Here is a 25,080-nt window from a genome sequence, read left to right as displayed (position 1 = left end):
GGTGGCATCAATTTTGTTTCATTTGGCAGTAGTGACACTTTACTGGAGTAAAGTTTCTTCTTTTAGAAGTTCCACCCTCTTTAAGGTGGTCACTATCACCTTAGGATGCAATCCACCTTGTTTTCCACACTCTACAAAACAATTATATGCACAAAATGCTAAAATGAATCTGGCTCAGTGATCTAGACTGAGTATGATATGTTGCCAGGCAGAGATGGATTCCTGAGAGGTGAGAACAATAAGCTGACTCACCAGAGTGACTAGGAGGTGAAGAGGGGAATAATGCTTAGTGCAACTGACATAAAAACATTACCAAATGATTGCATTTTTGTTTACATTTTCAAGACCCAAGAATGTTTCTTTGCATACAACAACGTTCTATAAACCTAAATGGGAAAGTCTCAGAAATGCCCATTTTAAACTTAAAAAATAGCTGCTCTCAAAAGCAATTGACTCTATCAGCAAGTGAGAAGCATTTCTTAATAGGTGAACCTTCAGAACACTGCACTGACTCTCCTGGAGGCAGCTATTCATTCTCTAGTCCTGTCTCCTCCTTCAGAGGTTTCTTCTGACATCCAGTAACTCTCACAGGTGTAAACACAAGATTACTAACTCCTGACAGTTTCTGTTTAGAGAGAACTTCTCATGTGAGAAGAAAACAAAGGGGTTTCATTTGTTTGCGTGTCACAAGTATAAAGCTGTATGGTACAAATGTCACAGGACTAGCAAGGTCTGGGGACTAGGATTGGGATAAGGAACCTTTCACTTCTAAACCACTAGTTTCTGATATACTGCAGATCATTAATTACTATCTGATAGCTTTTCAATGGCTTAGGTGAAGTGAGTTTGTGGTCTCTGTCCAGGCCCTAGTAAGGGAGCGAGTTGATACTACTGGACCCTCTTGTTGGCAGTCTCAGCAGTGAAGCCAAGCAGTGAATGGGCCATGGAGACTGAATTACCTTATGGTCAGGGTTGAACAGTGGAGGTGAGACTGGGGGAAAAGTTTGTTCTGACATTAACTATGCTGTAGCTGTTCTGTGAGTAACCGGAGAATTTCAGTCCCCAGCGCTGATAATCCAGCACCTTGCAATTGCGCTAAATGATGTACAAACATCTTACAGCATTTTCAAGGGCTCTTAAATAAAGATACTTATTACTGCTTTCATTCTGTAAGATTTTGCTTTGGCTTGTCGTATCTAATATTGAATATGAAAATGTAAAGGGAAGATGTTACTTAACCTCCATTTAAGTAGCTCTGAACATTTAGTATTGTGTTCACTCTAGTGACAGCAAGAATGCACAAGGAGGCACAAGACAAGGCACAGATAGCTTTTTTTCTTAACACCTTCTAAATTCTGAAGGGCTAACTTCCTTTGCTGAGTGCTGTCACTACTGCATGCATGTTTTGCAAGAACTACAAAGAGGATGTGGGCTGGGAGAGGAGGTAACAAAGAAATTAGAATGCAAATTAGACACTTGTCTTCTGTTAGACATGGAATGCACAAACTCACCTGGCCTTGTGGAAAGATGGAGATTTGTGTTAAATGTCTGCAGACTACTAGGTGTGGAGGAATTGAAGTTTAGTATGCTGGTTGTATTAGGTTCAGGGAATTGTTTAGAAGAAGCTGGAGTTGGTTTCAGAATCTCACTGTTTGCCACACTATTCCTTAAAGGATCAAAGACGCTGAAGGTAGGGGAGAGATAAAGGGTCTCCACAGAAGCTATACTGCTAGCGGGAAGAAAGTCTGACTCTGGGACATGTTGGCAGGTTGTGGCAGGCTTTTCTGGAACTGATGACTGACGACCAAGCAAAATTTCTGCAATTTTGGGAGTGTTTGCTGACTGTGTCCTTGAAGGAGGCATAAGAGTGATTGTTGAAGCAGGATTTGTGAGTGTGCTGTATGTTCTCCTGCCTGTGCCCCATTTTTGTGAGGTAGATAGGCTTCTCTGTGAAGGGAAGGATATGATACCTGTCAGGCAAAAAGTGAGAATAATGTCACAGAAAAGGAGTTGCATCTTGGATGGGAAAAGTAATAATATTAATACAATGACGAGCTCTAAAATAGCATTTTTCATCAGTGGATCCCAAAGTGCTTCACAAAGGAGGTAGATTATCCTCATTTTACAGATGGGAAAATTGAGGTACAGAGCGGGAAAATGACTTACCCAAGGTTACCCAGCAGGCCAGAGCTGGGACTAGAACCTAGATCTTCTCAATCCCAGTTTGGTGCACTAGCTGCTAGGCTGAGCTGCCCAAGTTAGTTAGAATTGCAATAACAATAATGCTTAGCACTTTCCAGCCATAGATTTCAAAACATTATACAAAGGTGTACAATACAGTATCTTCATTTTTACAGGGGAGTTAATGAGACCCAGAGAGGTTAAGTGACTCTCCTGAGCTTACACAGTGAGTCAGCAGTTGAGCTGGAATGATCTACTGTCTATGAAGCAGTTTGTAATTCATAGAAAAGTGCACTAATGTACAATTCTAATTATTACATCTCGTTACAAATTACCATAAATCGCTAAACCTAAGTGTCTAATGTATAATTAGAAAATTAACAATCAAACCATAAGATGTAATCTTGACAATCTGATGTACGTTAACATGGCAGTTTGATTCAGCAGTGGAATGCATAAGACACTCCTGAAATCCTTATAAGGTAAGTTCTATTAATTTAAAAAATGGTTAATAACTATTAATTCAGCTAAAAACATAGAACTTTTTGCAACAATTTTTGAAAGTCTGCATTCAAAATGGGATCTGCATTCCAGTGTCTTAAGTCAAACTTTGGGGCTCTTGATTCCCCTAAGGCCTCCCCCAGATACCTGCAGAGGTGGTGGTGGGGAGGCTTAAGCAGGTTCCCTCCTCAGAGGCGCAGAGCTGACAACAGCACAGCATTGGCTCCAGAGCAGCCTTCAGAAATCTAATGGCCTAGAGAAATTATCAGAACTTCTCTGGACTTCTGTTTTCTGCAGGGTGGCGATAAGTGTGGGGAATTGGGGTAGAGGTTGCCTGCGCGTGCACACACAATATTATCTATTTATAGAGAGAGAACCTGCTTTGTGGATTGGAACTCAGTTGTTTGGTGGAAAGGGACCGGGTGGTATTTTGTTAAATTCATAAAGAACAATGGTTATGTTGTAGAGGTAAAGCTAAAATAATAGAATTAGGCAAGGGCAATTGTACATGGTTCTGGGTTTTTTAATAAAGTATGTAAAAGGCTTTTTTTTAAATGGAAAAGGCGAGTATCCCTACCTTCCCTATCGCAGTCCCTCCACTGCCAGCCTTAGTCTCCTTACCCACACATGCTCCTCTTCATCCTTCCTTTCCTCTTTCCTCTCTCCGTATCACTTTCTGTCCCCTCAGTGTCACTTTTCCTCCTCCTTGCTCCTATTAACTCCTCTTTTGCCATTTCCACTTCACCCCAACTTTGAATAAACTTCAAAACATGCATGTTACTGATATGTGCCAATCATCACCTGGATCATCTACTTGGACCCCAACCTCCACTCTTCCTTTGGTTTTGTGCCTTTTAAGGCCCAATCCTGCGAACATGACGTATATAATTTCACTCAGACCAGAATTAATCTTGAAAATCTCAACTTCCTTATACAGGTATCATAGACTCACAAAACTGTTTGAATCTAAGAAAAGGGCGGAGGGTGAAAGGGGGATTAGTCCTTGCTTTTCATAAAGTGGTGGGACAAGTTCTCCAACATACAGTCCCTGCCCTTATTACTCTTACTATCACTATTTAGGAGCTTGTCCCAATGCAATTTAAGGACTGTTCTCTCTGAGCATTCGCCAGAAGAAGCTTGGGAAAGATTGCTTCAGATGGTCTTGAGATACTCCCAGTCTTTTGAATATGGTTCTGCCCAGGGTCCTGGAACAATTTGTATAGTGGGGATGCTGAGAGCCATTGAACCAAACTGTAAATCCTGGATATGATGGAAACCACTTCAAGCCAGGTGGTGCAGCAGCACCCCTGGCACCCCAAGTTCCAGCACTTATGGTTCTGGGCCGCACACAATTCCCATGTGCTACTGCCCCTCTAAGATATAAATCTCTGTCCTACAGTACTAGTGCCTTCTCGATTGCTCTCTCTTGATATCTCCACTTTCTTGTTACTGGCACACACTGCATTATTCTTCATACACCACCATGTGGTTTTGTTAGACAGAGCTAGATTCCCAGAGGCTATTGCTGTGAGCAATTTCCATGTTAGCCCGATATGCATGCGTTACAGGTTTCAAAGCAGAGAGTCAGCAGGTGTGACAGGAGATTTTTAAAAAGTTGAAATGTATCTCACGGTTTAAGAATGTGTGAATGAAAGTTCCTCTGTGAGTAATTACAGTGCTCAAAGGAAATAGAGCTCAGAGATAATAGAAAGACCAGTACACTAACTGCCTGCAGTATTAAACTGTTGATACAGTGGGGAGATTGGAATCAGTGAATGTACTGATTCAATGGTAGATACAGTCTGTCTTTTAACAAAGATACTGTATGTTCTTGTTAAATGTTACATTTGAGAGATGGGTCTTTAATTGCTGGGGCAGGAGAAGGCGGGGAGGGATGTTTGTGTGTGCAGGTATGTGCGTAGGTAAAGAATGATGAGATAATATATTTCTAATAATGGAAAGATCTGAAATCTCTATACCTTACTCTATATTTTTGAGAAAAATATAAACTAGTTAGAAGTTTAAATTAAAGTGCCTTCTCAATACAGACTAGGGACCAAGTGGCTAGGCAGCAGTTCTGCTGAAAAGTACCTAGGAGTTACAGTGGACGAGAAGCTGGATATGAGTCAACAGTGTGCCCTTGTTGCCAAGAAGGCTAACGGCATTTTGGGCTGTATAATTAGGAGTATTGCCAGCAGATCGAGGGACATGATCATTCCCCTCTATTTGGCATTGGTGAGGCCTCATCTGGAGTACTGTGTCCAGTTTTGGGCTCCACACTACAAGAAGGATGTGGAAAAATTGGAAGGAGTCCAACGGAGGGCAACAAAAATTATTAGGAGGCTTGAGCACATGACTTATGAGGAGAGGCTGAGGGAGCTGGGATTAATGAGAGGGGATTTGACAGCTGCTTTCAACTACCTGAAAGGGGGTTCCAAAGAGGAAGGATCTAGGCTGTTCAGAGTAATGGTCTCAAGTTGCAGTGTGGGAGGTTTAGGTTAGATATTAGGAAAAACTTTTTCACTAGGAGGGTGGTGAAGCACTGGAATGGGTTACCTACGGAGGTGGTGGAATCTCCATCCTTAGAGGTTTTTAAGGCCCAGCTTGACAAAGTGCTTGCTGGGATGATTTAGTTGGTGTTGGTGCTTTGAGCAGGGGGTTGGACTAGATGACCTCCTGAGTTCCTTTCCAACCCTGATATTCTATGATTCTATGAATACTATAGCCTTTGTAGAAAACACATTTGGAAGTCATTTAATAATACATGCACTCCAGTTTTTTCACAGTGAAACAGTGTAAAGCTGAGAGTAGTGGCAAGGAGCCATCTGAGAAATGTGTTGAAGATGCTCTTCCTTTTCCTCCCTCTTATTTTGATCCGCATCTCTCTCCTTTGGCATTGGGCTCCCAATTCTCATGTTAGCTTTTCATTCCATTTACCCTTCTGCTGTTTTCTTAACCTGAATACCCGCTTACTGAACCAGAACACCTCCACAGAGGATCTGATACTAGGAAATGCTGTATTCAGCATTCATTTTTGGTTGGCTCTCATTGCCTCTGCCCTCAGAACCACTTCATTCATTCCCCTGGAAGGGATAGGAAGCAAAGGATAGCAAACAAGCACATGTGCTACTGGCCACATTCTGCCACTCCAAACAGCACTGTGGGCTAGATTCATGAGGGCATGTAGGTGTTGTAATACAGACCATTGCACCATCTCACTTTTAGATAACATGCTGCCTAGTGGAATTCACTACTCCAAGTTAGGGACCCAGGGTCCTTGTACAATATATGGGGAGAGTCAGGCACCTAAAAATGGGATTCACAAAAACCAGTAAGCCACATAGGGAGCCACCTAAGCTCCCTAGCAGGCAATGTAAAAGGGGTATAAACCTGTACCCCATCGGGAGTTAGTCGCCTCCCTCTGGCCTGGATTTAAGCACCTTTCTCTACTTGGGATTCATAGCCATGAAACCTCCCCTGGGAGTTAGGCACCTAAGCCAAGAGGAGGCAGTGGTGCCCCCCTTACTGCCAATATCTCAGTGGTTAGCACCCCCACCAAGGATGTGGGACCTGAGTTTAAATTCCCCCTCTACCTGATGTGGAGAAGGAACTTGAACCCAGGTCTCCCACTGCTGTGAAGAGTGTCCTGACCACTGGGCTATGTGGTACTTTGGGGTGGGGCTCTTAGTCTCTGCTGTTGGACCTGTTCCACTGTGTATAAAGTTATTGGGCCAGAGAGAGTGAGAGTGAGCGTGCTTCTGCAGCACAATGGTTAGGGCTCTCGCCTGCAGGCTTGAGTCATGCCAGAATGCTCCAGAACACCACGCTAGCTTCTTCCTCAGACTTCTGGTACTATCAGTTCTGAGTGATGAGGAATGGAAGTGCATTCTGGTACTTTTTTTTAATGACTCGGTCACTGCTCACCTGGGAGGTGGGAGTCCTGGTTCAAATCCCTGTAGGGTGACCAAAGAGCAAGTGTGAAAAATTGGGACAGGAGGAGGGTAATAGGTGCCCATATAAGACAAAGCCCTGAATAGCTGAAGTGTCCCTATAAAATCAGGACATCTGGTCACCCTAAATCCCTGGGTTTAGTGTTCTATGCATTAGGACATTGAAAGGGAAGTGGCATCACCTCCACCATTTTGTGTGGGGCCCAATCTGTAGACATGCTCTAAGGTATCCTCTGAGCATGTCTACTGGATCAGGCCCCAAATGCAAGGTAGGCAGGGGAATTTTGTGACTCCCACCAGGCCTTAGGCAAGAGTTAGGCACTGAGCTGGGGGGTGGGGACACTATTCAAGGGCGTAGGTGGCTGGACATGCAATTTAGGTACCAGGGGCATTTTGCTGGTGGAAACTTAGGTGCTTAGGGACTTTAGGGATCTACTGGTTTAGGCAGCAGCTGAATGGTGATTTTGTGAATGCGAGTGGCACTTAACTTGTCAGTTAAGTGCCTAAGTCCCCCTTGTGAATCCAGTTTGGTGTATTTCTGGAGATTGGAGCAGGTTCTGTCTGAACAGCTAGCTACAGTTTCTATGCAGGGATTCTGCCATCCTCCAATAGTCTTCCCCCAAAAGGCGGTGTGGGTTTGACAAATGTAAACATGCCCTCTATGTACATAAACAGTGGAACAGAATTGCTGGGAAAACATTCTGGCCAAGATTTGTAAAAATAGATGCTTTAAAGTTAGGGTCCCAAATTATAATTTACACACCTAAATATGTGAGCTGGTTTTCAGGAGCGCTGATTGCCACTGAAGTGAATGTGAGCTGCTGGGAGAGCTGGTCACTTTTGAAAATTATGCCCACTTGTTTCAGTGCTTAAATAAGGCTGTAGGAATCTAACTTTAGACACCCAATTTTTGAAAATATTGATTTCTATTTCTATTCACTTTGGGAATGTTTTCAAAAAGTACAAAAGAAGGTGAGGATTAAACAGCACACAAACTGAAAATTTCTATTTTAGGGTGTTATACTGCCACCCATCACAGTTGTATCTGAGCCAAAATATCTAGGTTTCAATAATAATAGTATTTACTTCTTATATGCTGCTTTTCCTCAGTAGAGCTCAAAGCACTTTTCAAAGGTGGTTAGTATCATTATCCCTATTTTACAGATGGGGAAACTGAGACACAGAGAAGGCCATTACTTGCCCTAGGCCACACAGCAGGTCACTTGCAGAGAGAGGAATAGAACCAGGTCTCATGAGTCTCAGTCCAGTGCTTTATCTACTATTCAAAGCAGTAGTTGGGGGACCAGCCTTCCTGTGACTCTGCAACCTAATCTGCTGTTCTAGATCTGCTCTCCCACGGATCTTTGCCAATGATTGATCCTGACCTGCAGCACCCCCGTTATTTCAATAGTGCTGCCCTGTGACTGATTATAACCAACCCATAACACTGTGCTCTCTTCAATATCTGTAATTATGATCTCTAGTCATAGTACTGTATTCAAATTTGTCTTGCTCAAGCTGAATGCTATTTTGGTGCATGTAACGTATAGTCCTCAGTGACTGTCTTATTTAAATGCTAATCACCTATGAGAGGCTTGGTTTCCTAGAAATGATCAGACTAGTCTTATTCAATAGCTTGGTATCACAGGATCACAAACCTCAGATACAGAGAAGAATCATCAAAAGAGAGAAGGTTTCCAGGAACTAGTCAAAATCCGTCCAAAACTGTCAAATCCCCCTGCAATAGTTTTGGGGAGAGATTCAAGAGCTTACTCGCTCCTTCTCTTGGCACTATCTGCAGCCAAAAGTGCTCCAGAATGTTACTTTTATTTCCTTGCAGCCAGAAGAATTTCTTCCAAAGTTGCAGTTAATTCCTTTTAAACTGCCTTGTTCCACAAAGAAGTCTATGGACTCGCACATCAGCCAACAGACATGGTACGTGAACTGTATTTTTTGATCAGTTGGTCCCAAAGAGGAGTCATCTCCTCTATTTCTAAATATTTGTCAATATTTTAGTGCTTGCACCGTGAAAATACCCTTGAGTTTGCCAACAAGCGTCTCTTTGAAAGGCTGCGTAAACTTAAAACATGGGTCTCAGAATGGAGGAGTACACAGTTACAAGGTCACAGGCCACCCTCTCACCCTGATTTTTAATTTATAAATATAGATCTGATTCTTCTCTCACTTACACCAGTTTTACATTAGTGGAAATATTGACTTCAGTTGTTATACCTTATATACATCCTTGCAGGTGAGAGCATAATTCTTTTATATTGCATTGTATGTCATCTGGAACATATGAGTTGTTGCATTTTAATCAGATCACTGGTTCCTTTTGTCCTATAGGTTGTCTCCAGCAATGGACAATATAGGAATCTTCAGAGCATGGTTAACATTCCTAGTAATTATGTAATGATGTGCATGAGGGCTGGAACTATTCCTGATACCTTCACTCCAACCTAAGCATAAGGATTGTTAATCTCATTTTAGCTTATATAGCCACAATGTTATTAATGATCCTTTTTGTTTGAGGAGGAGTCAGGACCCCTAGGATCTGTCACGGAGTGGGCTCCCCACCCCCATTCCCAAGTAGCTCACCAAATAGAAAACAAAAACAGTTGTTCTTTTTTCCAGAATTTAATCTTGTAAAAAATAATTCTCCCTCTTCCTGGATACAAGCAGAAAAATCAACAAAGGACAAGATTCTTCTCTTTCCAAGGTGCAAGTTGTAGCAGCCAAACAACCATCAGACTGAGACCAACGTCTTCCCACCACCTTTGTTCGTTCTCCTTTTTATACTTGACAGCTGAGCCTTGCAGTTTAAATGAACCCCATCTGCACCTGTCCTCCACTATCATGCCACCAGTCCAGGGGCGGCTCCAGGCCCCAGCACGCCAAGCGCGTGCTTGGGGCGGCATGCCGCAGGGGGCGCTCTGCCGGTCGCTGGGAGGTCAGCAGGCAGGGCTCCGGTGGACCTCCCGCAGGCGTGCCTGCGGAGGGTCCGCTGGTCTCGCGGTTTCGGTGGAGCTGCGGGACCAGCGGACCCTCCGCAGGCACGCCTGCGGGAGGTCCACCGAAGCTGCGGGACTGGCGACCGGCAGAGCGCCCCCCGCAGCATGCCACCGTGCTTGGGGCGGCAAAATGTCTAGAGCCGGCCCTGCACCAGTCTGATTACTTATCCTTTAGCCTTGGTAGAAAAAATGGGCTGCAGGCTTTAGCCCTGCCTGGGTAATCAGTATGGGGGAGTACTGAAATCTGGGCAGGTAGAATAGTCACAGTATACCCTCCTACAATTTTCTCTAATTGACTTTTTCAGTCCATAGAAGGTTCTGTGTCCTACTGCTCCCTCTAGAGTCATAGATTCTGCGGCCAGAAGGGACTACTGTGATCATCTAGTCTGACCTCCTGTATAACACAGGCCACCCCCAAATAATTCCTACAAAATATATTTTAGAAAAACATCCTGTCTTGATTTTAAAATTGCCAGTGATGGAGAATCCACTACAACCCTTGATAAGTTCCAATGGCAATTATCCTCACTGTTAAAAATGTATGCCTCATTCCCAGTCTGAATTTGTCTAGCTTCTACTTCCAGCCATTGGATTATGTTGTACCTTTCTCTGCTAAACTGAAGAGCCCATTCTCAGATATTTGTTCGCCAAGAAGCATTAGAATTGGGTTAATTGTCCCTAGTCTAAAACCCATCAGGGCTGCCCTGAGTTTTAGCTGGAGAGCACTGCTTGGGTGCAACGGGATGTGAACAATCCCCCAGAGGGGCTGAGTTGCCATGTCCTCAGCCCATGAAGGGCAAGGCAACATACGGTGGGCTATTGAACTGCTCTTTTGCCTGTTTTCTTGTCTTAGTTAATGTGTTCAAAGGAGGGGGCTGTAGGTTAGAATTGGCGTGCCCTGACAGAGCTGTGTCAGGGGAATGGAGGGTGAAACTGCTTTTATTTAGCCTTTTGGTGTGGCCCATTTGGTGCCCAGCCTACCCCTACGCAGTGCCAGGGCAATTTCTGGGGGCTGATTTTCTCTGATGTGAGACCAACAATTCAGCAGTTAATTCCTCTTTACTTTGTTTTGAATTTGAAAACAGGCAAACAGACCACTCCAGGACATTACAGTCAATATTTTCCCAAACAGAACAGCCAGATCCATTTCAGTTTAGATAAAATAGAATGCATTTCTTGAGGTGCAGCTGTGAAAACAGAAAATAAATGGTTTTAAACATTAACTGCCTGACAGGATAACAACAATGAGACACTCTGCAAGCTGGGCTGTAAAGCTTGCAGAATAATTGTCCAGCTAACCATTTAAAAAAGGACTGAAAGTTGCTTGTTGTCTAATAGCCAAAACTTCCCTTTTCTGTGTCTGGCTTCTCAGACCATGCACACAAACATATACAGGGTATGTCTACACTACAATAAAATACCCACCGCTGGTCCATGTCAGTTGACTTGGGCTGTGGGGCTGTAAAATTGCAGTGTAGATGTTTAGGTTTGGGCTGGAGCCTGAGCTCTGGCACCTCACTGATGTGGGCTCATGGGCTATAAAATTGCCATGTAGACATTTGGATCTTAATGTGAAGCTTGAACATAGGATCTGCTATGCTAGCACATCCTTCAGAAAGTTGCCTCATCGCGCCTTTATTGACAGAGATCTGCAGATGGAAACTAAGATTCTGGTCTACAATGCAGCAGTCATCCCCACTCTCCTTTATGAGTGTGAGACGTGGGTGACATACCAAAGCCATCTTAAGCATCTGGAGTGGTACCTACAGTGCTGCCTTAGGAAGTTTCTCCATATCAAATAGGAAAACCATCATACCAATGGCAGCGGTCTCTGCAGCTAACATCATCAGTGTTGAGGCGAAGATTATGAAACATCAACTTCATTGGGCTGGTCATTGTGTGCGGATGGCTGATACTCATCTTCTGAAGCAAGTCCTCTTTTCCCAACTTAGTCATGTTAAGAGGACCCGTGAGGGACAGAGGAAACATTACAAGGGTACCATGAAAGTATATCTTAAGAAGGGAAGTATTGACCCCACGAATTGTTAAGAGCTGTCTGGCAATAGACAGCAATGGTATTGCATCATACATCAAGCCTCAGCCTGTTTTGAAGAGAATCGTCTGAGAAATGGCAGAGAAGGAAGGAAAGTGTACAGCCTCCCAGCCAGCAGTTGTGCTTTTTCCAAGCAACCACCTGTCACATACGTGGAAAAACCTGTAGAGCGCAGATTAGACTCCTCAGCCATCTTACATCTCATCATGACTTTTCCCCCGACAGACATTATCCTCGTATCAAGGGACAGCCACCGCCGCCACTGAGGCATTTGGGCTCTGGGACCCCATGAGGGAGAGGGGTTTCTGAGCCTAAATGTCTACACTATTTTATAGCCCTTCAGCCCAACTCCTAGTCAGCTAAAACGGGCAGCCATGGGTGTTTTATTGCAGCGTAGATCTACCGTATGTGTCAAATCCCTCAAAGGAAGTCTCACCTCAGAGCCTTGTTTCATAACCAGCTTCTTGTTGAAGAATGTGGCTAATAATAAAGGCAATCTGATATGATACTGACATTTCTTTGGCAATTTACAGAACAAAGATACTGGGCCAATCCTCAGTTGTTGTAGTGCCACTGACTTCAATGGAGCAATGCCAGTTCACACTAGTTGAAAGTCTAGCCCATTATTCCTTAACATACATAAGACCAGTTCAAACAGAATGTTTAGGTGTCAGACATTGTTAAATCCCATTCCCTTTTCCCATGCTGGGTTTGCATTTTGACTAGTTTCTGGAAACCTCTCTTTTGATGATTTTTCTCTGTATCTGAGGGTTTTTTGGTTGTTGTTGGGTTTTTTGGTGATTGTAATAAGGGCTGCGCTGAATTTCATAGCAATGCACTGCAGACAGCCGCCTTCTAGAATGAGCAACTAGAAGAAGGAAATTGGGTTTTTCAAAGGAAGGGGGAAAGGAAGTCACTTAAGTGTCATGTGTTCAGTGACTATGATTGCAGTCATACCTCATTTATGTTATATGAAAAGAGAATGCTGCAGGTTTTTAGGATATGCTTCTATTTCTCAGCCATCCTCTCTTTGGGGTTTCAGCTGTGGTTTAACTGCTGTCTCTTTATCTAGAACTAAGCCTCATGCACCAATTTCAGCTTGCTGCTGCTTTTTAAAAATTGAACTATACTTTTTCTCTGTTCTTAGTGGGTACTGAGTAGTTCTGGAAATGGAATTTGTAGATGAAAAATACTCAAGGTGTTTACTAGACTGCGCTAATAAGGCTGACTATTGGGTCTGCTTATACAACTAGAATAACTAACTCTGAGTATTGACTTTCCACATCGTGGTTAACATGTAAAATCTGATTGAAGACGTGTGTGTGTGTGTGTGTGTGTGTGTGTGTGTGTGTGTGTGTGTGTGTGTGTGTGTTTGCAGTTTTCTCATTCCTAGAATTGAGACTGAAAAGTACTTGATAGCCAGAGTCAGGACAGTACAAGCAAGTGCTAGGTAAGCTTTCACACACTGTTCTGCTGATTATTATGTTATCCTAATTATTTCACTTGCTCCCCCCTCCTTTTTTTATCCACCTATTGCGTCTCATAAGTTAGGAATGTTATACTCTTTGGGACAGGGACTGTCATTTACAGTTGTGTTTGGCACATAGCCTAATGAGGCCCTAATTGGGGTCTCTAGGTGCTACTGCAATATAAATAATTATTAAAAATTACAATTCATTCCTGATCTGCAGAACCCCTCCTAGTCCAGCACTCTGCTCCCCACAAATACCTCTCCCTATACACCTTGCAGCACTCTCCACCATTCTAACAGTAAGCCTCTACTGAATGTATGGGAAAAAATGTTAATTGAAAACTAGAATGGAAAGACAAGCACAACAACCTACTGTGCAACCTACCATAGACCTGCAAAAGCCAGAAACTCAAAACCGGAGAACATCCTGGCATGCTCAAATTCAGAGCTGTATGTTTTCCAAATATACTTACCAGCGGTATGCTATTCAGCAAAAATGAGATTGAAATGGTGACAGCGTAAATCAAAATTATGGATAACATATTGAGAGAAAAGGGATAGAGCTGTAAGGTGAATTATAATTAGTGCAGATGCTTTCAGCTGAGCTGTTTTCTTTTAAAAAATAATACTATATATCTTAAACCCCTTTCTTTGGTTGGGTTCCATTCAGCCGTACATGGTATCTTTGAAATCAAGTACCATGCATATCTGATGCAGCCAATTTGACAAGGCCTGTGCCTGACCAACCTGATTGCCTTCTATGATGAGATAATTGGCTCTGTGGATATGGGGAAGGCAGTGGATGTGATATACCTTGACTTTAGCAAAGCTTTTGATGTGGTCTCCCACAGTATTCTTGCCAGCAAGTTAAAGAAGTATGGATTCGATGAATGGACTATAAGGTGGATAGAAAGCTGGCTAGATGGTCGGGCTCAACAGGTAGCAATCAATGGCTTGATGTCTAGTTGGCAGTTGGTATCAAGTGGAGTGCCCCAGGGGTTGGTCCTGGGGCAAGTTTTGTTCAACATCTTCATTAATGATCTGGATGATGGGATGGATTGCACCCTCAGCAAGTTCTTGGATGACACTAATCTGCGGGGAGTGGTAGGTACACTGGAGGGTAGGGATAGGGTCCAGAGTGACCTATTGGAGGATTGGGCCAAAAGAAATCTGATGAGGTTCAACAAGGACAAGTGCAGAGTCCTGCACTTAGGGTGGAAGAATCCCATGCACTGCTACAGCCTGGGAACTGACTGGCTAAGCGGCAATTCTGCAGAAAAGGACCTGGGGATTACAGTGGACGAGAAGCTGGATATGAGTCAACAGTGTGCCTTTGTTGTCAAGAAGGCTAGTGGCATATTGGGCTTCATTAATAGATCTAGGGAAGTGATTATTCCCCTCTATTCAGCACTGGTGAGGTCACATCTGGAGTATTGTGTCCACTAGACCCCCCCCCCGTCCCCCCCCCCGAAAGGATTTGGACAAATTGGAGAGAGTCCAGCAGAGGGCAATGAAAATCATTAGTGGGCTGGGGCACATGATTTATGAGGAGAGGCTGAGGGATTATTTAGTCTGCAGAAGAGAAGAGTGAGGGGGGGATTTGATAGCAGCCTTCAACTACTGAAGCAGGGTTCCAAAGAGGATGGAGCTGGACTGTTCTCACTGGTGGCAGATGACAGAACAAGGAGTAATGGTCTCAAGTTGCAGAGGGGGAGGTTTAGGTTGGACATTAGGAAAAACTATTTCACTAGGAGGGTGGTGAAGCACTGGAATGGGTTACCTAGGGAGGTGGTGGAATCTCCATCCTTAGAGGTTTTTAACGCCCGGCTTGACAAAGCCCTGGCTGGGATGATTTAGTTGGTGTTGGTCCTGCTTTGAGCAAGGGGTTGGACTAGATGACCTCATGAGGTCTCTTCTCACCCTAATCTTCTATGATTCTATGATCAGTCTAGAAAACATAGGGGGATTATACTGTGTGTGTTTACAGCAGAAAGATTTGTTAAAGGCATGTGGAACTGGTTTGAATTGTCCATCTTCCCCAAAATTCACATGACAGACCCCAGTATTATTTTAGGCTTTGCAACATGGTATGATGATAAACTCCCCCCCGCCTCCGCAGGATAAGTAGGGAGAGTTTTCAGCCCTACATGTAGTGAAGTCCAGCTTTTACCGCAGGCAGCTTGGTTTTACCTATTACATTCACAGGAGCAGAAAAATGAATCCCCTCAGCCTTGTACACTCCCTTCCCTGCATTTTTATGATAGGCTTTTTAGAAAGATATATTTATGGCCTGTTTCACATACACTAATAATGAAGTGACACATTCTCCTATGTTTTTAAAGGCAGGGAAGGACAAGGAGTAAAAGCAAACAACCCCCCCTCACCTACCCCGAATACGCTTCTTATGCTTACACCTAAATATAATTTATATTTATAATATAAAGTCTTACGGAAGACTTTAAAAATGTAAAAGAAATTCAGCTTCTAAGCTATGAGATTTCCTGCATTTCACTCCCCCTCGTTTTTTATCACTACGGAGACAAGCGTTGGCATGAAAACAGGATCTTGGTTCCTTGAGAGTTCACCTACTCCAGCTGCTTATTATTCTCTCGCCCCCATGTCTTGCGCCTGAGGTCCTAATTCTCTGCTTGTGACATCACTTGTTTCCACGGCAACCAATTGTGATGTCACAGAACTCTCACTTGAGGTGCAGGAGAAGAGATAGCAGCAGGAACACATGAACCCTTCTTAAGGAAGCTGATTTCAGCCCTTTATCCTAATGAAGTAGAGGGGAGAAAAATACAAACCATATTGTGGAGAAGCTGAATAGCTCCTACTTACAAAAATAACTTAAGCCAGCATCAGCTGTTAGAAAGCAATACAGACACTCCCCAATTTACACCTTGTGTAAGTCTAATTTTGCGTAAGTCGGGAACCTATACCCGACAATTACGCACACACACAAAAAAGCGTACGGAACTTTTCCCATAAGTGGAGATTTGTGTAAGTCGGGTTTGCGTAACCCAGGGTGCATCTGTATAGAAATAACTCAATTTCAGAGACTCTTCTTAAACTAGGACTGTACAATCTGGGGTCTCAAAAGTATTAACTGAACTGAATCTCAACGCTTTCTCTGAAATGCTTCAGAACTTTTTTATGGTTCATATTTCCTCCTCTCTCCACAGCCTCAAAAAACTTCCCTTCTTTCTAGACCTCTTCCATAGCACCAGCTCCATGCCCTAGCATCTTCCTTCACTCCCTTCCCTGGCTGCCTCTTAATAACTCTTTTTCCACACGTCCCTTCCTTCCTATAACTCTTCCCCACTACTGTTTGAACATCTGCTATCTAGCAGTATTGACAGCCTCTCTGGTTGAGTCTCATGCTTTGTTTTCGTGGGTTACAGCCCACTTCTTCGGATGCATGGAATGGAACATATATCTCCTCAATATATGTTCTATTCCATGCATCCGAAGAAGTGGGCTGTAGCCCATGAAAGCTTATGCTCAAATAAATTTGTTAGTCTCTAAGGGTAGGTCTATACTTACCGCGCGGGTCGACGCGGAGAGTTCGACTTCTCGGAGTTCGAATATCGCGTCTAATCAAGACGCGATAGTTCGAACTCCCCACGCGCTCCGGTCGACTCCGGAACTCCACCACCGCGAATGGCGGTGGCGGAGTCGACCTTGGAGCCGCGGACTTCGATCCCGCGGCGTCTGGATGGGTGAGTAGCCCGAACTAAGGTACTTCGACTTCAGCTACGCAGCGTAGCTGAAGTCGCGTACCTTAGTTCGACCCCCCCCCCTTAGTGTAGACCAGGCCTAAGGTGCCACAAGTACTCCTGTTCTTTTTGCGGATACAGATTAACATGGCTGCTACTCTGAAACCTGTCATGCTCTGCTGTATTCCAATCTTCTAAGCAATGCACTCAGTGCACACCTCTGAACAGGGAAAGTTTAGAGTGTAGGAAAAATTTAAATACAGAGGGTGCCCATGGATAAGCAAAAAAACGGATGTCCCACATGCAGCAGCCTTGTTAGGGGAAGACTTCAAGGGGGTCTAATTAATATCAGATGGTTGAAGGTAAGGAACCAAAGGAGACAGAGTCAGAACAAGCATCCAAATTTATGGATGGTTGCCTGAAATCAAACTGAACCCTTTTTAGGTCTGCCCATTTCAATTAACTCTTTCCCTGTCCGTTGGAATGGACTATTCCTTTGAAGCACAGGAAGCACCAGAAGCTGATGTGAGTTTTGCCCCATGTATGTTATTCAGCAGTAAAGTGGTTATATAAAATGTCTCCCAAACTGACTTATTTTGGTAAAGCTCATTCAGTTAAAGATTCTGTATTAATACAGAACTTCTGTCCCTGCTCAGGTTTTGAACTGTTTAGCCATCATACTTCTGTTCCAGGAGTCACTGGCAGCTGCCTGCACCACTGGTGGTGCTCCATCTGAAGAGCCCTCAGCAGGAAACGGAGGTGGCAAAGTGGTGGTGGTGGGGGTCTGCTCGTCTTCACTAAATACTATCAAGTCCTGGTGGAGAAGATCATACAGAAATAATCAGTTAAGCAGTGAACACGCAGGTACAAGCCATGCTGCTCAAAGTGGTGAAGACTCAAGCTTTACAGGTGGTGTTAAAACCATGAAGGGGGCAGCGTGTTAAAAATTGCTTGGTTGGTTGGTTGGTTTTTAGTAAAACCACTGGCTATTAAATACAGACTGAAATATTTTTAAAATGTTTAAGACTGATAAGACATTTATCCATGTGAGAATCAGGCCATTGGAAGTATATGTTTTAAAATAAAAATTACTAAATGCTGACTTCTCCGACTTACCTGCATTCTGAGGCCTGAGTCCAGGGGGGCTGCCTTTCCCCTACTAACGTCGATGTCACTAATATCTAAAGCACCATAAAGAATGCAGCTCACTGTTCTGCTTTAGGTGTCAGTGATATGATAATCTATTATAGGAGAAACACAGAACCCTATAATGAGGTCTTGCAGGCTTTTCTGGTCACCTTTTAAAATACTAAGGGATTTACTTCGATCTGTTATTCTGCTATAGGCTGACTTCTGCCCGAGAGCAAACTTGTAAAAAAAGACCATTGATACAAAAAGAAATGTTCTGGCCCTACATTTTCTTTGCTGCTATTGAAAAGATTTGTGTTTTCATAAGGACTCTCTTTTACCAGTCCCAACTTCAGCTTGTAATACTACAACTACTTTGCAATTTCATAGCACCTTTCATCTGAGGATGCTAAAACATTTTACAAATATTAAAGAACTCATCCTTATTACAGTACTGTGAGGTAGGGTATTAGTATTTTGTCTTTTCAGATGGGGAAACTGGGCTAAGAAAAGTAAAGAAATCTCCCCAAGAGAAGACAACCCAGATCTCTTCAGTATCAGATGTGTTGGACCAGGTTCTCAGCTGGGGTTAATTGGTGTAGCTTCCTGGAAGTCATTGGAGTTATGCTGATTTCCCTCAGCTGATGAGCTGGCCCAGTGCTGCTCACAGCTTGTTTTATTTTATTTGATCTTAGAGGGAAGCCAAAAATTGGTGATTATAACATGCCAGTTGACTGCTGATGTGGTCACACACTGGCAGCTAGGACAGATATAAAGTATACACTGCCCACTTAATATAATTACTTTTTATTACAAACATTTGCACTGTAAAAATGATAAACAAAAGAAATAGTATTTTTTCAATTCACCTCATACAAGTACTGTAGTGCAATCTTTTTATCATGAAAGTACAACTTACAATTGTACGTTTTTTGGGACATAACTGGACTCAAAAACAATGTAAAACTTCAGAGCCTACAAGTCCACTCAGTCCTACTTCTTGTTCAGCCAATTGCTAAGACAAACAACTTGTTTACATTTGTGGGAAATAATTCTGCCCACTTCTTAATTACAATGTCACCTGAAAGTGAGAACAGGTGTTCGCATGGCACAGCTGTAACTGGTGTCGCAAGATATTTACCTGCCAGATGCACTGAAGATTCATATGTCTCTTCATGCTTCGGCCTTCACTGCAGAGGACATGCTTCTATGCTGATGATGCTTGTTAAAAAAAATAATGCATTAATTAAATTAGTGACTGAACTCTTTGGGGGAGAATTGTATGTCTCCTGCTTTGGTTTACCTGCATTCCGCCATATATTTCATGTTATAGCAGTCTCAGATGATAACACAGCACATGTTGTTCATTTTAAGAACATTTTTACTGCAAATTTGAAAAAATATAAAGAAGATACCAATGTGAAATTTCTAAAGATAGCTACAGCACTTGACCCAAGATTTAAGAACCTGAAGTGCCTTCCAAAATCTGAGAGGGAGCGGTGTGGAGCATGCCTTCAGAAGTCTTAAAAGAGCAACACTCTGATGCAGAAACTACAGAACACAAATCACCAAAAAAGAAAATCAATCTTCTGCTGGTGGAATCTGACTCATATGATGGAAATGAACATGTGTCAGTCCGCACTGCTTTGGATCATTATTGAGCAGAACCCATCATCAGCATGGACACATGTCCTCTGGAATGGTGGCTGAAGCATCAAGGGACATATGAATCTTTAGCACATCTGGCATGTAAATATCTTGCGACGCCAGCTAGAACAGTGCCATGCAAATGCCTGTTCTCACTTTCAGGTGACATTGTAAACAAGAAGCAGGCAGCATTATCTCCTGCAAATGTAAACAAACTTGTTTGTCTGAGCGATTGTCTGAACAAGAAGTAGAACTGATTGGACTTGTAGGTTCAAAAGTTTTACATTGTTCTATTTTTTAATACTGGGGTTTTTTGTACATAATTGTATGATTGTAAGTTCAACTTTCTTGATAAAGAGATTGCACTACAGTACTTGTTTTAGGTGAATTGAAAAATACTATTTCTTTTGTTCTTTATAGTGCAAATATTTGTAATAAAAATAAATATAAAGTGAGCACTGTACACTTGTTGTAATTGAAATAAATATATTTGAAAATGTAGAAAACATCCAAAAATATTTAAATAAATGGTATTCTATTATTGTTTAACAGAGCGATTAATCGCGATTAATTTTTTTTAATCGCTTGACAGCCTTAGTTAAAAAACACAGCAGGTTTCCAATTGTCTTAACAGATTAGGTTTAACAAAGCAGCTGAATGGGGAATTAAGGCCTTGGCTACACTAGAAAAGTATCTGTTGCTTACATCAGGGTGGCAGGAATGAATGCAGTTGAAACAGTGCTGAAGTCTATCCTTAGCACACTTGCAGGTAAACCACATTCAGCATTGGTTTAACTCTCTTTGTTGCTGACACCTGCTATCAACTATTTTTTTGTAGTACAGTCAAGATTAAAGTCGTACATTCCTAGAACAGATTAAAATGAATCTGCTGTGGCAACTCCAGACAGACTGGCAGCCTTGGGTGTAGGAGGCGTAATTGTGATTGGCATATGGCTGGTGGCAGTGACTGTGAATGACAGAAAGGTATATGATCTTACGACGTTTTAATGTGTTTGGGGTGGGTTCAGACACAGACACACAGACATTGGAAGTAGTCTGTTGAATGCAAAGATGTTCTGATAGAGCCCTGAAAGTGGTGTTGTGCTACATGCATGTAATCTTAGTTGCTGCTTTTGTTGTTTTTACTCATCTTTAGTCAAAGAAATAATAAGAACAGTCTAAAAAGTAGAATAAGAAAGAATATCCCAAGTCTGTGTCTGTTCATTTTTCTCACAACAAAGAAACAACATATTCCAGAAGTCCAAACCCTTCTAGACTGCTTGGAAGCTGGCACAACTCGGTCTTGGTAGTTCAGTTCACGTAACTACCCAAAAGTTTGGTTACTGATTTCTACCCTCTTATATCTATAAAGCAGGGCCAGAATTAGTGAGAAAAGCATTTATCTATTTCTGCTTCACACCTTAAAAAGGTAATGCAATGACTGCATTGAAATGAAAAATAACAGTAAAAACATTAACTGATCATCACTGAGTTTTCCAAAAGCTTTCGTTTGGTTTCAGTTGTATTTGGGGGCAAAGGTTCATAATGGTTTTTATTTTGCAAGAATCAGGTTGCATTTGACATGAAAATGATTCTGATATTGATGATTATGAGTTCTTGGCAGGATCAATTCAAATAGAAGGATAAAGCTGAGAGAGGATAACGCTTCTGTAAAATCCTAAATGAGTTAAATTAGCAAATGTGGTAAGGAAAATGGTTAACACTGTGTGGAAGGTAGGTGGAATCATATTTATGGCTTTGTCTACAGTAGAGGATTGAACTATTTGTAACTGAACTGGTGGGGTGACACCAATGCAGCAGTGTGTCCACATTAGCCATTCTGTTCTGGTTGCAGTTTTGCCCTGTATACACACTTGTGCAGTTACATAGTTGTGGTTGCATTGTCCTCTGGATTTTTTATCACACAGTTCCCTACTTGGCAGTCTGAAGCAGTGGATTCTGGGAGTTATTACAAGTACTCCAGAAGCTCCTCTATTATACACAAAGTTGCAGGCCAGCTGCAACAGCAAAACAAATTGACATAGGTACACTATAAAAAGCAATAGAGATGCTATCTTCCAAGTTCATAAGTGCATCTCACTGGGACTCCAATTTTCCTTTCCAGGATCTTGTAAAGGGGTGGAATGGCTATGAGGCAGCAAAAGTAGGAGGTAATCCAATAAGTAGTGGTATCCTGATTTAAAATGTTGTACTGTTCAGGGATTGCAGGCATACGTGTAACAGCTAGTTGTTGCATCGGTACTTCACTTATGCTTGAGCCCTGATGTAATAGTTGAAAATTTCCCTTTGGAACTGTCTGTCCTCCATTTGCATTTCTCCCCCTTCTGAAATTAGCCCTGCATCATTTCCCTGTTGTCCTGTCTGAAACCTTCCTATTTCTCAAAGGTCATTTATTTTATGCTCCCCAAATTTATATGTGTAGTCCAAGGGGGAGGGATAGCTCAGTGTTTTGTGAGTTCAATCCTTGAGGGGGCCACTTAGGGATCTAGGGCAAAATTAGTACTTAGTCCTGTAGTGAAGGCAAGGGCTGGACTCAATGACCTTTCAGGGTCCCTTCCAGTTCTATAAGATAGGTATATCTCCATATATATATGTCTTTATTCATATCTCTGTGCATGTCTAGTTCTTCCTTTTCCTGGAGTTCAAGTCTGTCAGTCATTCCATCTCTATGGGTCCAGTCTGCTTGCCCCCAGGTCTGTTCTGGGATGACCCACAAAGGCCACTAAAATGAGAAATAAGAAATGAAAGAGTTAATAATCATAGCAAAAGCACATATCTCCCTTGATACAACAAAGAATGTGATCAAAAGTAACCATTCCATTTCAGTTTTGAATTCCAGTTCTTGGTCACAAGGCACTTTCTTCTTTGAGTAGAGCTGGTAGGAATGTATTATTAGAATTTACACACGACATTTATAAGGGTGAGTGAGGATACTAGATTAATGTGAGGATGGGAGATTGGCCAGGAGGTGGTCACTCTAACTAGATTAACAAGGGAAAGAAAAGCAGTTTTTGTTTGCATTAATGATATTTGAGAACCAGAACTGTGAATGAAGAAGTTGTCTGAGCTTCTGTAGGGGTGGAGAGAAATATGGAATGCTCCAAAATTTGATTGTAAGGCTAGAAGACTTGTTTTGTGTAGGTTTTTAGACATAACTCCTGAATACTGGAGGGAAATCACATCTAAGATTAATCATATCTCCACAAGATTTCAATCAATGTATTTGATTTCTGAGCGCTGGTGGGCTAGACAGCATAATTAGTTCCCCTACTCTCATGGTCTGTAGTTATCTCTACTTCACTGTGTCATCAAAATATGCCTAAGACTGCTTTTCATGCATTAAACAGCAAGAAAAAATAAAATTTTTGAGTGCAGGTAGATACAAGCAGTAAACTGTGTATGGATTGAGAAATACGATGTCACATGAACAATTACACCAATATGTACTTTCTTGCAATAGTATCTTATTTTTAGACCCTTTTTGTTGTGATTTCTATGTTACTTATGACTTTTTTTTCTCCCCTCTTATCCATCATTTTGAATCTGGCCATGAGGCATGACATGGCACATCCAGCTACTGTGCAAACTGAAGCAAGCACTTCCACTCTGAACTCTGCAGTGGAAAGCAAGGGGCAACATTACTGAGGGACATGCTGACCCTGCTGGATTACAGGGGAACTGAACTGGGTGGGCTGAGGAGAGGGTCAGTAACTATCACTCATTCTGTAAGGGAGGAGAGAATGGAAGAGTTGGGGAGAGAGCTGGATACTTCCACCTTCATGTGAGGCATTATCCCCTATCCAAAATCACTAAGAACAGCATTCATAGGAACCTGGAAACCATTTTTCTGTCCTCAAGCCTACAAAATCCACTCCCATTGGTACATTTTACAATAAAAAGCTGCATACCTGCTGTAGAGGGCATCTCTCCTGTTCTGCCTCCTGCAGAAATGGCTTGGGCATAGTCTCCACCTCCAGCTCTGGATCCTGAGATTCCAGCAATGTGTCCGGAACCACCTTGTCTGGATCCTTGTCTTGCTGGTCCACCTGATTCACAGATCGAGTGCTCTCCTTTTTTCCATCACCATTGCGCTGCAAGAAACCTCCATGCTATCTAGAAGCACCTCAGGCTATGTAGGAGAGCGAATGCTAAGAACTCAGTCCAGTTTGTTGTAAAAGGAGCACATTTTCCAGCATAAACCAGATCTATTGTAATTGTCCCAAGCCTTGTTCTTCTTGGACCTTCAGTCTCTTTGCCTTCTCTCAGTACTCTTTGCCACCCTGAGCAATACTCATCTTGGTACCCAGTAGCTCACGTATCCAGTCATACATTAAAGTAGTATGAAAGACTAGTTTCAGGTGGTCCTGGATCACCTCATTGCTCCAGATGGCCACTAATGCCTGAACATTGGCTATCAAGCCAGCTGGCAGCATTCTCATACAATGGCCTCCTTAGATACATGCCAATGATAGAATCAGAATAAAATCAAAGAGGCTGATCACTGTGAAAACAGCATGCAACTAGCTCCATGCTGTTTGTTGTGCTATTTGTATGCATAAGTATTTTCCAGCAAACTTATCTCCATTCTGACAAAGTACAAAAAGTAGACCACACAAGCTGTATGAGCGGTGACCAATGCGCCGTGAGGTGGTAGTGGGAGGACTATTTGCACTGCTATGGCTATTATGCCAGGGATCTTCATCTTCTGGTGATTAGCACCGCAAATTTCTCCAATGTAGACAAGGCCTCTGTGAGGTACATTTGAAAGCTCTCTCCATGTTAAAAAGCACTAGGGATATAAGTACAAGACCAGAAACTAGGAACTCCTGAATTCTAATCTAGGCTCTGGCAATGACAATGTGTAGCAAAGCTAGGGCCTAATTCTCATTTACACGAAGACTGCTTGATGCAGTTCTGGAAGTGTGAAGAGGCTTTAAAGTTGAGTAAATTACACTTACAGCCACATTAAGACCTCTTCACACTGCCACGGTGGTGCAAAGCGGCCTTCATGTCAGTGAGAATCAAGCACCTAACCTCTCAGATTTCCCATCTGTACTATAAGGATACTACTACTTACAGTGGTCACCATTCAAAATTCAGCATTCATCTTCAGTCACCACAGTGCTGGAAATCATGGTAGTTCTTTATTCAAACAGGAAATAAGTGCAGTATCTCCAGCATCATTGCTCACTATGCAGTACAGTATCTGATAAATGTTGACTTTTTAATGGCAACTTTAAACTGTAAAGTCCTACATAAGTGCTAAGCATTATTTTTAACTATGAAAGCGTGCAGCGTAAGAAAAGAGAAAGCATGGATCTGAGTCTGAAAGTGTTGCTTTCCTAAATTCCAGTGTGCTGTGCATGGAAAACAGAATGGGTTGAAATATATATTTATG

General features: G+C 42.5%; 2 protein-coding genes across 5 annotated transcripts in view; one reads left to right on the top strand and one right to left on the bottom strand.

Moving 5' to 3' along the window:
• The window catches only part of ENTHD1 (ENTH domain containing 1), a 60,698-nt gene that overhangs the window by 2,081 nt on the left and 33,537 nt on the right, over window positions 1-25,080 (bottom strand). For both annotated transcript variants that reach the window (XM_045001923.1, XM_045001922.1), the window contains exons 5-6: window positions 17,568-17,700; window positions 1,512-1,970 (exon numbers count right to left, since the gene is read on the bottom strand). In XM_045001923.1, coding sequence (XP_044857858.1) covers window positions 1,512-1,970; window positions 17,568-17,700 — 592 coding nt within the window. The remainder of the gene's footprint in view (window positions 1-1,511; window positions 1,971-17,567; window positions 17,701-25,080) is intronic.
• Window positions 15,859-25,080, top strand: part of GRAP2 (GRB2 related adaptor protein 2) — an 84,704-nt gene continuing 75,482 nt past the window's right edge. For 2 of the 3 annotated variants that reach the window (XM_045001927.1, XM_045001929.1), the window contains exons 1-2: window positions 15,859-16,074; window positions 17,543-17,750. The gene's annotated coding sequence lies outside the window, so the exon portion shown is untranslated. The other variant, XM_045001931.1, reaches the window with a different exon arrangement.

The sequence above is a fragment of the Mauremys mutica genome, chromosome 1 (genome assembly GCF_020497125.1).
Source record: "Mauremys mutica isolate MM-2020 ecotype Southern chromosome 1, ASM2049712v1, whole genome shotgun sequence".
NCBI classification, from domain to species: Eukaryota; Metazoa; Chordata; order Testudines; family Geoemydidae; genus Mauremys; species Mauremys mutica.
Note: the sequence above shows the minus strand (reverse complement) of the source record. Positions and strands in the feature narration are given on the sequence as shown.